General features: G+C 40.4%; 1 protein-coding gene across 5 annotated transcripts in view; it reads left to right on the plus strand.

The window, feature by feature from the left end:
* Window positions 1–3624, plus strand: part of ATP10D (ATPase phospholipid transporting 10D (putative)) — a 90550-nt gene extending 86926 nt beyond the window's left edge. For all 5 annotated transcript variants that reach the window (XM_056557439.1, XM_056557431.1, XM_056557449.1 and 2 more), the window contains 3 exons: window positions 54–158; window positions 2106–2293; window positions 3147–3624. In XM_056557439.1, the coding sequence (XP_056413414.1) occupies window positions 54–158; window positions 2106–2293; window positions 3147–3387 (534 nt within the window). In that variant the 3' untranslated portion in view covers window positions 3388–3624. The remainder of the gene's footprint in view (window positions 1–53; window positions 159–2105; window positions 2294–3146) is intronic.
* The last annotated feature ends 13549 nt before the right edge of the window (window positions 3625–17173 follow it).

A 17173-nucleotide genomic window follows, 5' to 3' on the forward strand; every position in this document is an offset into this window, starting at 1 on the left:
AATATAAGAATAGGGCTTGAAATAGTTTCTTTTTATATTCTCTTTCTCTGTAGACTTACTTTGGCTCCGACATGGACATCTATTCTTTTGGAAACTTTATAATAACGGCTACATTGTTTGTGGTTTTACTACATCTCCTGATTGAAAGTAAGAGCATGGTAAGTCACTTTGTCAGGAGCTCCACCACAATGCTAATAAATGGTAGCGGCACTTGTCCTGTACTGGAATGGTTGGGCATCCTTTATCTCATGTTTATCATGTGTTTTTACCAAAAGAATTGAAATTGAGTAAGTTGAACTCTGATCGTAAGAAGTCGTTCTTGGAACAGAATTAGAATATTTATCATTTCATTCTGAACATCCAATATTAAATAATTTTGAATTGCATTACCATGTTTGCTATTCTTCAAATGGGAGGTTCTTGGTTCTGTGCTGTCCTACCTGCCACATTCTCGCATCACAAGACAATGTTAATGCATATCTTCCACCCCCGCCCCCCTCCGGTACTATTTTGGCAAACATTGGGCTAATCGGGCCCTGTGAACTGGTTTGGAGCCTTGCCAGTGCATAGATCAAATATAGTTGTCTTATGGAAGGGGGTCCAGCGTCCTCTGGACCTAGCACCTATCTTAAAGCAAAACTGTCACCAAGAATATGCATGTGAAGCTGTACACTCCGTGCACTAGAGCTTCACAAGCATATTCTAGGCATACCTTTAGTGGCCCCTTAAGCTAGTTTATACTTGCACAATCAAGCTCTATAATCCCCTCGGTAGTCAGACTGACAGTCCGGGAGACGGAGTCCAGGGTCCGCTCTGTTTCGGGCCTCACCGCCTCTTTTAGCCTACCAGAAAAACCACAGTCCACCTCCAAAAATGGAACTTAGGCGCTGAGGTACCAGATAAAAGTAAAGGCAAAGAGCTTTATTCCCAGAATGCAACGCGTTTCGCGCATCTGCGCTTCATCAGGCATGATGAAGCGCAGATGCACAAAACGCTTTGCATGCTGGGAATAAAGCTCTTTGCCTTTACTTTTATCTGGTCCCTCAGCACCTAAGTTCCATTTTTGGAGGTGGATTGTGGTTTTTCTGGTACTCGTGGAATGTCAGCAGTGGGCGATTGATATATACCCTTCTCCGTGTTGTGCTGGCTGTAGCACAACACTATATGGTAAGCGCTTCTTTACTTTTGGCGTTTGGCATTACTGCCGATATCACATGGAGCGCTCCTTCTCTCCCTTTTTCTTTTAGCCTACGTCCCACAGTTGATTGACAGACAGGGCTTGTCTGCTTGCAGCGGCCCTGTGTAGCTCTGCTGTCCGCGCACCCTACCTGTCAATCAACTGCGTAGGTAGAGAAAGAGGCGGTGCGGCCCGGAGCAGAGCGGTCCCCGGGCTCCTCCTCCCCGACTGTCAGTCTGACTCTCAAGGGGATTATAAAGTTTGATTGTGTAAGTATAAACTAGACTAATGTGCCACTAAAAGTATGTTTGTGAAGCCCTAGTGCACGGTGTGTACAGCTTCACAAGCATCTTCTTGGTGACCGTTTTGCTTTAAGATCAAGGGCCCCCAACCCCCTCCAGCCTATTTGCAGCCACTGGAGGTGATTAGGAAGACAAAAACATGTTTCCTATTGATGTTGATGCAAATTAAGCAAAAAAGTTAAGTTTAAGTGAAGCTGTTTCCATTACAGTCTATGGGGAAGATTTATCAAAACCTGTCCAGAGGAAAAGTTCTCCAGTTGCCCATAGCAACCAATCAGATCGCCTCTTTCACTTTTCACAGGCCTCTTTAAAAATGAAAGAATCGAGCTGATTGGTTGCTATGGGCAACTGCACCACTCTTCCTGTGCACAGGTTTTAATAAATCTCCCCCTATGTCCAAATGTTAAATATGCCCTCCAAGACGTTGCGTGTCACTGTCATTTAAAAAAAATTAAAAAAAATTTAAGTCCTAGAGACATCGGGTGTAGCGGAAACAGCTTCACTCAAACTGTTAACTTTTTTGCGTAATATGCATAAACATCAACTTTTAACTTATTGTGAGTACATTTTTTGAAAACCGCTATTCTTGCTTCAAATGGAAAAGGTTTATGTGCTTTGTGTTTCAGACGTGGATACACTGGGTCATTATGGTTCTTAGCATTGTGTCTTTCTTCATCTTCACCTTGGCTGTGGATGCAATATGCCTGAATTGTATGCCACCTGCAAACCCTTACTGGGTAATGCAGACACACATGACAGACCCTTTGTTTTATCTTGTGTGTGTCATGTCTGTTGTTGTTGCACTTCTACCAAGGTAAGTGAAAGATATTATACATATTCATATACATATCATAATCATATGATGCTTCAAAAACCGTACAGAATTTGTCTGCAACAATACTGCTGCAGCTTTATGCTATTTGTGGGCCATGTTTTAGATAACTGAAAACAAGAGCTTGTTGCTTAAAGGAAAACTGTCAGATATTTTCTCCTTCACTATCCACAGATGGATAGTGCGAGAGACGCTGATTAAAACGAGCCCTACCTTACCCGGATCCGCCCCCGGCCGTTCGCCCACAATTGTGGTTTTATTCTATGTGTACATCTTGCTGTAAGTGGCACGGGCGGGGCTTCTGCAGGTTAACTGGCACTGATGGCAGCGGGTTTTATGAATATTCATCCCCCCTCCCTCCAGTTCTCCCTCTCTTCGCCGCTCCCAACTGAAGGGAGGGGGATGAATATTCAAAAGCAGCGCTGACATCAGTGCCAGTTAACCTGCAGAAGCCCCACCCATGCCAGTTACAGCAAGATATACACATAGTATAAAAGTACAATTGCGGGCGAACTGCCGGGCGGATCCAGGCAAGGTAGGACTCGTTTTAATCAGCGTCCCCCGCACTATCCACCAGTACCTGTGGATAGTGTGGGAGAAAATATCTGACAGTTTTCCTTTTAAGAAATCATTCTGAACTCAGATACAGGGTGTAATATGTGTAATAATATGTGTGTATTATTGTAATGTGTGAAGATCCTGAGCTAAACCGCCTGCCAGACTCTTACAATCTCTGTCCTCTGATGCTTGTGTTTAATTCCCTATCTTTTGGTTATTATAATGCTAGGTATAGAAACCCAATTTACATTTTTCTGTGCATTCATATTCTATATAGGTTTGCCTTCCGAGTATTTCAAGGAACAGTGTTTCCAACGCCGCAGCAGAGAGCAAAGCAGCTTGATGTAATGTCCCCTGGAGAGCGGTCAAGTGCCATTAAATGCTGGTTTTTACCAAAGACTGACAATACCTTATTCCATGCTGTGCCAGCAGATGGCAGCAAACCAACAAAAGAGGATGAGGAGGCTCCGTGCATGCCCGCTCCGAGGGATTCTGAGTGCAGACACTATAATGCATGATTCGAGTCCTGTGATATTGGCCAAAGGGAAAAGACTACAGATCTGTCTTCTGTGCGGTTTCTCGCTTTACCAGTGTTAAAAAAAAGGAATGTCAAGCGCCCTCTATTTCACTTTGGTGCTAACACTTAATCACCTACTCTGATATGAAATTCACGTTATCCGCTGCAATTTCTGCAGCTTGAGATGTATGGGATAGGAACCGACAGCTAGACCCCTACAGCAGTGTCCAAACTGTAACCCTCCTGATGTTACAAAACTACAACTCCCAGCATGCCCGGACAGCCAACGGCTGTCCGGGCATGCTGGGAGTTGTAGTTTTGCAACATCAGGAGGGTCGCAGTTTGGACACCACTGCCCTACAGTGTATAGCGGGATGAAGAATAATGCTAACCTCAGTCCTATGTTTTTCATGCAGTTTACATGTTCTCAAGACCATTCAGTGTTATGTTGCTTTATATTATGCAATGATTTGTATTTTATATCCTCTATCTGGAAGATGACCTAAAACGGTGAAATTAGAGCACGTATTACAGTCACCATCGCTGGATCCGTTATTTGGAGGGGGTGTAAGGGGTGCCAAACTTCATTACTATAAGTAGGGACTAGTTTCACCACTCTTTCTGCTTGACATCCAGTAAACTGGTGACACTACTGTACTGCGCTGGATGGTGCTCATCCATTGGAGCCCACTTAATCTCTTTAAATGGATTGTCTGTTCAAGAAAATGCATTTTCAAATACTCTTTTAGAGTAACTATTCCTACCCATCCCCCTTCCCCCTCCCCCCAATCATCTCCATCAGTGAACTGGACCAAATGGTATTTTCTCTCACCTTCGGACCCTGCACATCCGTATGTTCCACATACAGCTCATTGGTGCTGTGGTAAGTTTTTTTTGTTTTTTTTGCTTTTTTTTAACCTGTGGTTGCACTGCAGTAAAATTGAACACTTTGCTGCAGGGATCCTTATGAAAAGTAGTCAACCCCTTTAGTATTGACTTTTCTACTTCTGTATTTAACATTGACTTGACTCCTGGTGGATGCACTTTAAGCCCTCTGGTCACCAGTCAGATTGAAATATTTCTATATTTTTGCATATTTTGAACACATTGGGAACAGTTTCATTAACCTTTATAGTAATGGAGCTGGGAACTGTATAATCTCATATGGTTTCCGTTACACAATCAAGAGCATAGCCTGATATTATCCTCACATTAACCCTTTCAATGTTGTTTGTGGTCTTATTCCAGTGTGACCTCTTGCATTTACCCTTATTATTCTCCATAGTTGAGCCCTGTACATCACTCAGGTCAGGGGTTGGGAAGCGAGAGTAAGGGTGCATTCACACCACGTTTTTGCAATACAGTTCACGTGTCAGGATTTCTGATGAAAAATGGATTCCTCTAAACTGGACTAAATTGTATAACAATGTGTGTACAAATTTTAACCCGTATACGGTTTGAAAAATGATGTCCGGTTTCATCCGTTTTTTAAGAAAAAAAAGTATACGTTTTTAGCTTTTTTTCACTCCATTTTGAATAAAGTTTCACTTGTTTGATTGAAATTCAACATATAAAGAAAAACTGTGCAAAAGTCAAAAACCGTATGGTGCAAACCGGATGGAACCGTATGCACATATGGTTCTGTACAGTTCCCATTGACTCCCATGTTAAAAAGTATATGATTTAACAGTTTTTCACCTGGACCAAAAAAAAGTGGTAGTCTACGGTTTTGGGTACGGGTAAAAAAACTGACAAAACCGTATAAGACGCAAAACAGACTAAACCGGATGATGCGTTTGACATATAGTTTACAATGTTAAGTCAATGCATATGGTTTTCTATCCGGTTCCTTACGATTTTTAACTTGTAACCGTGTACGGGAACTATATAGCAAAAACGTGGTGTGCATGCACCCTAAGCGAGGATGTGTGTCAGGCTATGGCACTTGAGCAGTTTGGCCCCGCCTTATTGACCCTTGGCTAAGAAACAAAAAGGCAATTATATAAGTTTTACAACCACTATGAGCTCCAGGAAAGGTACAGTTTGCTGTTATACCCTTACATCTATCCAGCCATGTCTACAGCCAGAACAGCTTTAAAATCTGCAGTATGTCAATTTATGTTGCATAGTTGCTGCTGATCTTCCTATTGAAATGAATGGGCAGCATAAGATCCGCAGCAAATCTGCCACATTTCACACCAGATCCGCAATTTTTTTTATTTTTGCATATGATGGGTCTATTTTTCATTCACCTTAAAGCTTTTTACACTACAATATTCTTTATTTATTTACATATATCCATTTCATGTTACTATAGTTGTACCAACATTTACATAACTATAGTTTTAGAATTAGCTTTTCTATTTGTAAATTGTTTTTTTTTTATATTGTCTGTATTACATGTTCATACTGTCTGTAATACATAACCTTTTATATTGTTTCCTTGTGCACTGCGAACATCAGGCCCTGGGACCATATCTGTTATATTCCTGCAAAACTAATTCATACATACTGGCCCTCATTTACTAAGAGTGGAGTGTAGGTTTCTCTGTGGGTTTTAATTCCCTACAATTTATTTTCCACGGTATTTACTAAGGTTTCCCTACATTTTCCACTTTCCCTACATTTTGCTTCTTTTACACCTGCTCTGATCTGTAGGGTTTTCCTCAGCTCAAATTCACCACATTTTATGTGGAAACCTCAGTAAATATGTTGGGTTTTTGTGAAAATGTCGGGAACACGCCCCTTTTCTGTGACCACGCCCCTTTCCCCGGCGACCATGCCCCTTTTTTGGGTTTTCTTAGGAAAATGGAGAGTTAGTCGAGGTTTTTTCAATTCTGGCTCAGACAGAATTTCTGACGCAATGCGACAGAATCTGGCGCACAACCCGACAAAACATGTCAGGTATGCAATAGTAAATGAGGGCCACTGTGTTCCAGAGCATGTGTGTGAATAGCGGTATAGATGACTTCACCATTGTAAGTCATAATTCTTCCAATATTTCTATGACTTGGGCTGTATCTTTATGTGTAAGCCAATATCTCCGCTTTTGTTATCACATAATTTCTTTAAAGGGGTATTCCAGGCAAAACCTTTTCATATATATATATATATATATATATATATATATATATATATATATATATATTTATACGGTATATCAACTGGCTACGGAAAGTTAAAGAGATTTGTAAATTACTTCTATTAAAAAATCTTAATCCTTCCAATAGTTATTAGCTTCTGAAGTTTTCTGTCTAACTGCTCAATGATGATGTCACGTCCCGGAAGCTGTGCATGCTGGTAGAATATCCCCTTAGGAACTGCACAGCTCCCGGGACGTGAGTCATCAGAGAGCAGTTAGACAGAAAACAACAACTCAAATTCAGAAGCTAATAACTATTGGAAGGATTAAGATTTTTTTAATATAAGTAATTTACAAATCTGTTTAACTTTCCGGAGCCAGTTGATATAAAAAAAAAAAGTTTTGGCCTGGAATACCCCTTTAATTTCTGTATCCTTCTTTTTGTGTTCTAGGCTCTAGCATCAATTGTGAGACCCCTAGAGCTGTCAGTCATAGATAAAAGGATCGTCTGGAAAAGTTCAAAACTACAAGTTCGGGTATGCTGGGACTTGTAGTTTTGCAGAAGCTTGAGGTACCTGGATTAGGAAACACTGGTATAGGGTATGAGCAGTTTTGAGAAACTGCTATAATGATATATTAAGAAATGACCCAGTAAACTTAAAGGAAAAATCCAGCCACAGTTAACTTATCCCCTATTCAAAGGGTGGTCCGACCGCCAGGACTTCCCTGTGATCTCCGGAAGGGGGCGAGAGTGAAGAGAGCGTGTCATCTACTGGTAGGAGGCACACGCTTGATTCATTACTATGGGAGTGCTTATGATGTCTAAGTGCTGTACCCAGGCCTTTCCGGCACTCCCATTAATATGAGCAGAGCGTGTACCATGTGCAGCAGGTGCTCCTTACTGAGAGCTGGGTCCCATTCCAGAGATAGCGGGGGTCCCAGTGGTTGGACCCCCACTATCAGCTATATATATATATATATATATATATATATATATATATATGCGCAAGGGTGGAAATTGCCGGAACTATGTGTAATGTAATTATATGTAATGTCATATAATTCCTCAAAATGAATATTTGGAAATCACCAATGTATGTGAAGCCACATTTCTTCACTACAGAATATAACCTGTTTGACCTTGAGATATCTGCACAGGTTACGAAATATCAATGTTTTTAGGGGCTGCAGTGCAAAACTCTATGGTAAACACTTTTTGTAACTGGTTTTATATATCTTTTGTTTTTTAATAAATGGGACAGTTTTATATATGGAACATTTAATTACAAACTTAGTTTTAGAAATGTTTTTTGCAACTATGCAAGGGGCCAGGTTGGTATATTCCCTGTAGGCATTTAGGTGTTCATGACTGCTATAGACCTGTAGTGCCTCCAAAGTAAATGCATATTCTGCTGGAATGTAAGGTTTTCTTTTTTTTTTTTTTCTTTTTTTTTTTTTCATCTGAATATATGTGAAAATGAACAATTTGTATTATTCTAAGCCTAGCATTCTGGCAATGTGTAGGTTAAGCCTAGAAAAGCCCTTTATTATTAAAGAAATGTTGCAAAAGGGCAAATGGGAGCCAGAGCTGCTGGCACAATGCACCGTAAAGCAAATCTGTCAGTCCCAATGGTGGGGGGGGGGGGAGCCTCTGGCACTGTTGCATAGATTACAATAAAATAATACCTGTCATGCCATATATATATATATATATATATATATATATATATATATATATATAGACAGTGTTTTTTTTTCACCAAAAGAGGTGTCAAGAAGGCGTGTCCTAGAGTCCTCTGTTCTTTATGCCGACAATCCCTTCTTGCATATTGATTGACAGACAGGGCCTGGCTTACACCACCACCTAGCTCTGCGCATGCACCTGTCGTGGTGCAGGCGCAGTGAGATGTGGTCTCACTTGTCACCCCCAACACAGTCATTCGGTGGTGAGGTAGAGAGGCTGAACTCACCAAGCCCGCCCCACAACTGGATACAATGGTGCATACCAGAGATTTTAGCATGGCTGTCTAAGCCAGGTCCTGTCTATCTATTAATATAACGGAAGGCAGGGATTTTGCATGGACAGACATTGCAGGACTAGGCCACGCTTTCTTGACACCTATAATCCCCGGTGCAACAGTGCCAACAGTTATACACTGCTATTGGGGGTGACTGATTTGCTTCAAGTATGTCTTAGTGTTTTTTTATGGAAGATCTTTATATGCCCCATGTTTTTTCTTGTGCACATTGTTGTTGTTTTTTTTTCTGCTTGTAAATCAAAATAAAGAAAAGAATTTGTTCAGCCATTGTCTGTGTTTGGTATACAAGAACAACTATGGATTAAAAACACTTTACAGCAGTATCCTCCCTATTGTCACAGACATGATTACATTTAAAGGGGAAACAAGTGTATAGATAACACTAGATCAGCCACCATTCACAAAACCCAGAGGTCAGCCTTCCTCTGCCCAGTCTGGGCATACTGGAAGTTGTAGTTTCGGACCAGGTAGAGGCACACTGGTTGGGAAACACTGTCATAGATCATGCTCAGAAAAACTCCCTTCCTGTAGATTGACCTCTGAAAAGACAGTACCTGTCTATTGTATGTATGTCCATGGAACTTGCTGTAAATGCCGTTAAAACAGCTCAAGACGGCTGCCTCCAAAATTAAGAAACAAAAATTAAATAAAAAAATTGGAAACAGATCAAATAAAGAGGTTTTCTGAGTGTCTGAATAAACATATCTAGTTCATACATTTAATATCGACATATGATACAGCACTGAGTGGACTGTCAAAAAGACTAAAAACCAGGATATAAAATTGTTCTTTTAGTCATAGGACCAGATAACAGCAGCATTAATATTTAGAAGATGTAAGTGTATTGTCTATTGCGGTTAATGGATCGTTTTAGATCCATTTCATTGGAAGCAAAATGCTGGAACATAGTTTTATGTGAGAGTGTTTGTATGCAAATGCTTTCCTTTCAAAGGAAGAAACTTATCTCTAGTAGCCAAATCAAAGTCTGCTCTAAAAGGAAGAGCAGACTTTGATTTTGTCCCCCATGTCTAAGTCCCCTCCCATAGACATGAAGGGAGGGGGAGTGACGTGACGTCACGAGGGGACGTGGCTTTACGTCACATCTCCAGTCCCGAAAACTTCTGGTTTCCGAGCTCGGAGAAGCAGCTCCGCACATAATGTGTGTGCTACAGGGAGATAACGGGGGGGTCCCAGCAGCAAGACCCCCCCCCCCCCCCCACTATCAGACATCTTATCCCCTATCCTTTTGGATAGGGGATAAAATGTCTAAAGCCGTCATGCCCCCTCCCATAGACTTGCATGGCAGGGGGTGATGTCACACGGGGGTGGAGTCGTGACGTCACGATACTCCGGCCCCGTGGTCACCACCTGGCTGTTTGTGAGCTGACACTGCGGCGTGCAGCTCAAACAGGTGGGTGAATACAAGATTGCGGGGGTCCCCAGCGGCGGGAAAAGATGTCTCAGGGCCGGAGTATACCTTTTAAAGCTTTTTACATAACAATATTATCTTTAATTTTACATATATCCCTTTCCTGTTACTATAGTTGTACCAACACTTACATACCTACAGTTTTAGAATGAGCTATTCTATTTGTAAAAATTTTTTAACCCCTTAAGGACCCAGCCCATTTTCACCTTAAGGACCAGAGCATTTTTTTGCACATCTGACCACTGTCACTTTTAAGCATTAATAACTCTGGGATGCTTTTACCTATGTATTTGATTCCGAGATTATTTCATGACATATTCTACTTTAACATAGTGGTAAATTTTCATGGATACTTGCATTATTTCTTGGTGATAAATTCCACAACTGCATGAAAAATTTGAAGCATTTTTCTAACTTTGAAGCTCTCTGCTTGTAAGGAAAATACATACCAAATAAATTTATATATTGATTCACATATACAATATATCTACTTTTATGTTGGCATCATAAAGTTGACATGTTTGTTTTTACTTTTGGAAGACATCAGAGGGCTTCAAAGTTCAGCAGCAATTTTTCACAAAATTTTCAAAATCGGAATTTTTCAGGGACCAGTTCAGTTTTGAAGTGGATTTGAGGGGCCTTTATATTAAAAATATCCCATAAATTACCCCATTATAAAAACTGCACCCCCCAAAGTGTACAAAATGACATTCAGAAAGTTTAACCCTTTAGGAATAGCAGCAAAGCGAAGGAGAAAATTTAAAAATCTCCATTTTTTACACTAGCATGTTCTTGTAGACCCAGTTTTTCAATTTTTGCAAGGGGTAAAAGGAGAAAATGCCCCCCAAAATGGATAACCTAATTTCTCTCGAGTAAGGAAATACCTCATATGTGAACATAAAGTGCTCTGTGGGTGCACTAGATGGCTCAGAAGGGAAGGAGTGACAATGGGATTTTGGAGTTTTTCTGAAATGGATTTTGGGGGGGCATGTCACATTTAGGAAGCCCCCATGGTGCCAGAACAGCAAAAAGAAAAAAAATGGCATACTATTTTGGAAACTACACCCCTCATGGAACGTAACAAGGGGTACAGTGCGTCTTAACACCCCACAGGTGTTTGACGACTTTTCATTAAAGTTGGATGTGTAAATAAAAAATTCACAAAAATGCTGGTTTTCCCCCGAATTTTACATTTTTACAAGGGGTAATAGGAAAAAAATTCCCCTCAAAATTTGTAACCCCATGGAAATACCCCATGTGTGGACATCAAGAGCACACTACAATTCTCAGAAGAGGAGGAGTCACATTTGGCTTTTGGAAAGCAAATTTTGATTAAATAGTTTTTCGGAGGCATGTCGCATTTAGGAAGCCCCTATGGTGCCAGAACAGGAAAAAAAATGGCATACGATTTTGGAAACTACATCCCTCAAAGAACGTAACAAGGGGTACAGTGAGCCTTAACACCTTACAGGTGTTTGACAAATTTCCACTAAAATTGGACATAAAAATGAAAAATTTGATTTTTTTTTCACAAAAATGCTGGTGTTACCCCAAATTTTTCATTTTCACAAGGGGTAATGGGAGAAAAAGCCTCCCAAAATTTGTAACCCCATTTCTGCTGAGTATGGAAATACCCCATATGTAAATGTAAAGTGTTCTGCAGGCGAACTACAATGCTCAGAAGAGGAGTCACATTGAGCTATTGGAGAGAGAATTTGGTTGGAATAGAAGTCGGGGGCCATGTGCGTTTACAAAGCCCCCATGGTGCCAGAACAGTGGACCCCCCCCCCCCCCCCCCACATGTGACCCCATTTTGGAACTACACCCCTCACAGAATTTAATAAGGGGTGCAGTGAGCATTTACACCCCACTGCCATTTGACAGATCTTTGGAACAGTGGGCTGTGCAAACGAAATTTTTTTATTTTTCATTTTAACGGACCACTGTTCCAAAAAATTGTCACACTTGTGGGGTGTTAATGCTCATTGCACCCCTTGTTACATTCCGTGAGGGGTGTAGTTTCCAAAATGTGGTGGGGGGGGCACTGTTCTGGCACTATGGGGGCTTTGTAAACACACATGGCCTTCAATTTTGGACACATTCTCTCTCCAAAAGCCCAATGGCGCTCCCTTTCTTCTGAGCATTGTAGTTTGCCCACAGAGCACTTTACATCCACACATGGGGTATTTCCATACTCAGAAGAAATGGGGCTACAAATTTTGGGGGGCTTTTTTTTCCTATTTTCCCTTGTGAAAAGGAAAACCAACAATAACGAAAATTAGTCAAACACCTGTGGGGTGTTAAGTCTCACTATACCCCTTGTTACCTTCCGTGAGGGGTGTAGTTTCCAAATTGGGGTTACATGTGGGAATTTATTCTTTTTGCTTTTGTCAGAACCGCTGTAAAATCAGCCACCCCTGTGCAAATCACCAATTTAGACCTCAAATGTACATGTTGCGCTCTTACTCCTGAGCCTTGTTGTGCGCCATAGAGCACTTTGCGTCCACATATGGGGTATTTCCGTACTCAGGAGAAATTGCGTTACAAATTTTGGGGGTCTTTTTTTTTTCCTTTTACCGCTTGTGAAAATTAAAAGTATGGGGCAATACCAGCATGTTAGTGTAAAAAATTTATTTTTTTACACTAACATGCTGGTGTAGACCCCAACTTTACCTTTTCATAAGGGGTAAAAGGAGGAAAAAAGCCCCCCAAAATCTGTAACTCAATTTCTCTCGAGTACGGAAATACCCCATATGTGGCCCTAAACTGTTGCCTTGAAATACAGTTGCAAGAAAAAGTATGTGAACCCTTTGGAATTATATGGATTTCTGCACAAATTGGTCATAAAATGTGATCTGATCTTCATCTAAGTCACAACAATAGACACATGGGGAGATTTATCAAAGGATTTAGACTGTTTTTTCCATCTAAATGTGTCGCACAGAAAGTCGCAGTCTAAATATGTGCCTTTTCTGCGACTTTTGCTTTAGAGGATTTTTAGAACATGATGCATTCTAGTCGATTTTAGACAGAAAAATGCATTGATGCTGAATTTATCAAAAGCGACTTTTCAGCGACAAGTCACATCGGCTGAAAGTCCGTGTGCAGAATTTATCAAGAGCCGTACGCCTTTTGATAAATTAGGCGCACAATAGACCGGCCTAACCCTCTGTAGTTTGGTGTATATTGATGCGAGACATAGACAGCTTTGATAAATCTCCCCCACAGTCTGCTTAAACTAATAACACACACAAAATTAAATCTTACCATGTTTTTACTGAACACACCATGTAAACATTCACAGTGCAGGTGGCAAAAGTATGTGAACCCTTAGATTTAATAACTGGTTGAACCTCCTTTGGCAGCAATAACTTTAACCACATGTTTCCTGTAGTTGCAGATCAGACGGACACAACGGTCAGGAGTAATTCTTGACCATTCCTCTTCAGAGAACAGTTTCAGTTCAGCAATATTCTTGGGATGTCTGGTGTGAATCGCTTTCTTGGGGTCATGCCACAGCATCTCAATCGGGTTGAGGTCAGGACTCTTACTGGGCCAATCCAGAAGGTGTATTTTCTTCTGTTTAAGCCATTCTGTTGTTGATTTACTTGAATCGCCGCAAATCGCCGATCTGACATGGGAGGGGGGGGGGGGGGGTCCTGTGGTCCTTTTAAGGGCTTAATACTGCCTGTATCTCACATAACCTTTTATATTGTATAACCTTTATATTGTTTCCTTGTGCACTGCGAACATCAGGCCATATCCTTACCATATCTGTTACATTGCTGCAAAATTAAGTCATGAATACTGTGTTCCAGAGTGTGTGTGTGAATAGCGGTATAGATGACTTCACCATTGTAAGTCATAATACTTCTGTGACTTGGGCTGTATCATTATGTGTAAGCCAATACCTCACCTTTTGTTATCACATCATTTCTTTATTCTTCTTTTTGTGTTCTGGGCTCTAGCATCAATTGTACGACCCCCTAGAGCTGTCAATCATATATGAAAGGATCAGCTGGAAAAGTTTAAAACTACAACTCCCTTCGGCTGTCCGGGCATGCTGGGACTTTTAGTTTTGCAACAGCTTGAGGCTCCCTGATTGGGAAACGGTGGTATAGGGCAGTGTTTCTCAAGCGCGGTCTTCATGTGCCCCCAACTGGTCATGTTTGTAGGATTTCCTTAGTCTTTCACAGGTGATATAATTCTGGTCAGTGAATCGGGCATCAGCCCAATTATATCACCTGTGAAAGACTAAGGAAATCCAGAAAACATGACCTGTTGGGGGAACTTGAGGACCGCGCTTGAGAAACACTGGTATAGGGTATGAGCAGTTTTGAGAACTGCTATAATGATATATTAAGAAATGACCCAGTACCGAATTTTAGACTTAAAGGGGTACTCTGGTGGAAAACTTTATTTATTTTATTTTTTTAATCATCTGGTGCCAGAAAGTTAAACAGATTTGTAAATGACTTCTATTACAAAATCTTAATCCTTCCAGTACTTATTAGCTGCTGAATACTACAGAGGAAATTCTTTTCTTTTCTGAACACAGAGCTCTCTGCTGACACCTCTGTCCATTTTAAGAACTGTCCAGAGTAGGAGAAAATACCCATAGCAAACATATGCTGCTGTGGACATTCCTAAAATGGACAGAGATGTTAGCAGAGAGCACTGTGTTCCAAAAAGAAAATAATTTCCTCTGTAGTATTCAGCAGCTAATAAGTACTGGAAGGATTAAGATTTTTTAATAGAAGTAATTTACAAATTTGTTTAACTTTCTGGCACCAGTTGATTAAGAAAAAAATTTTTTCCCACCGGAGTACCCCTTTAATGTGGTATTCCGCCCCTAGACATCTTATCCCCTATCTAATGGACAGGTCATAAGATGGCTGATCGCGGTGGTCCCCATATACGGTTTTTATAACCTTTCACTCAAAGCATTTGAGCATTAAAATACAAACAGTTTGCAGTTTTTTGTTTCCCGTCTAGGTAAACAAAAACTGATACGGCAACTGTATGTAAGAAACGCAATGTTAGAAACGCTAAGTGTAGCCTTCAACCGATTCTGCCACATGCCTGAAAATTAAAATACTTATTTTTTTTATTTTTTATGGGTGTACTTCCTCATATTTGGCTGCTCAGAAGAGAGTACAGCATGAAGCCTGGTCACAAACATAAGTTCTAAATAGAGTGGGGAGTAAAGGATGGTAACAGGAATATTTAGCTCTGTTCTAATTTAGGTTAGCCGTTAGGGACTACGTTTAGGTCTCCTGTAGGCACCCAACCTAGGGACTGCTCCATAATACCTATTTTGTTTTCTTTCTCAGGGACATTGGCTGCTCAGCTGTAACAGACTAAAGAACATGTCTTACAGTCCTTATATGCTATATAGAGAGAGAGAATTTATTTTTATTTTTTTTTTGCCTGGAATACCTCTTTAAAGAAGCAATGAAGAAATTTCTATACCAAACCCTGAGCCTCCATAAGAGACTGACTCTCTAGGATCACAGGGTATAAAACCCACTATCTCTGAACCTCCCTATTAGTGTATATTTTAAAACATCACATTTATTGAAATGAATTAAAATAGATTTTCACTATTTTTTTTTTTTTGTCTCATAGAGGACTATTACATGCAATCTTTAGATTGCATACAGTATTCAATGCTGTGCCATGGCACAGCATTCATCAGTGCTATTGGTCAGATGGCGAGGGGGCAGGTAAGGGCCTTCCCACCATCCTCAGCGGATCAGGACCCCTTGATTTCGTCGCACTGGTCCCGATCAGCCAGGAAGTTAATTACTCGCATTTAGACGGCACAATCAACTTTTGAGAGCAGCGTCATAATAAATTTTTTTTATTGTCCATGCACCACAGTCTACACCAGTGATTTATAATAGATACATGTTCACATGCCTTATAGGGGGAAATTTATAAAATATCCTAGAAATTGCTACCCAAATAATTACACTGTATCAATTCTAAAGTTTATATCCAAATACATGAAATCACACAAGACAAGTTAAAAAAAAAAAAAAAACTAACCCATAAAAAAAAAAATGAACCCCCAAATATGAATGAACCCCCATGTATAAAATAACTGTTAGTATCAGACCAGAATGGAATAACATCACATATAAAAATAGTCCAGTGCTTGTCAGGAATTGTGGATAAAAACTTGTCTTTATTCTAAGTTCAATAAAATAGAAAAATTGCAGAATACACATGTACCATGAGAAGTTATACAGCTTGGAATAATATCCCCACCTCAATATGTTCAATACCATCCGGTATATACATCATTCTAATAGTATGAAGTCACATCATACATATAGGGGGATTCATCAAACCTTGTGCAGAGGAAAAGTCGACCAGTCAGATCGCTTGTTTCATATAAAATAAAAGAAGTGATCTGATTGGTTTCTATGGGCAACTGGTCAACGTCTCCTCAGCACAAGTCTTGATGAATCTTCCAAGTAAGGCTGGGTTCACACTACGGTTTGTCATTACGGTTCCCGTATACGGCTGGGAGGAGGGGTGGGCGGGGCTTAATCGTGGCGCCCGCACTAAGCCGCATTCGGGAACCGTAGTTAATGTATGTTTGTGAGCCGACCGGAGTGAACTGCAGCCTCCGGTCGGCTGCTTTTTTGGCCGTATGCGGTTTCCCGACCGCAGGCAAAAACCTGGAGAAGACATATTTCTTCTAACCATGCAAAGAACCACCATGCAGCCTCAATTCTATACTTTAGAATGTATTTATTTATTTTGTTACCTATGGTATACCATTGTTTCCAACTAAGGAGTATAGGTTAGGAAATTTATGGGAAAAAAAGTGCTGAGAAACAGTGGAGCAGTTGCCCATAGCAAGCAATCATTTTTTAAGAGGCATTATTAAAAATGAAAGTGATCTGATTGGTTGCTATGGGCAACTGCTCCACTGTTCCTTTACACAGGTTTTTGACACCATGGGGACTGCTGTGTCACCTTTGAAAACCCTGAAAAATTGGGAACCATGCAGAAAAGTGCAGTTGCAAACTAAACCTCTTATTGAAATAAAATGGAGCTTCAGGGAGCCTCCTTGCTCCGATATATAGCGAATAAATAAAAAAAAATGTAAATATGGTAGGTAATTTAAAAAAAATATTATTTATATATTTACTATAAAATAAAGCTGGTGGAACTACAGTAATTGCCTCTTAGTTATTTAATTAGGTCAGACATCGGACATTAT

Source organism: Hyla sarda, chromosome 1 (assembly GCF_029499605.1).
Source record: "Hyla sarda isolate aHylSar1 chromosome 1, aHylSar1.hap1, whole genome shotgun sequence".
Lineage (NCBI taxonomy): Eukaryota > Metazoa > Chordata > Amphibia > Anura > Hylidae > Hyla > Hyla sarda.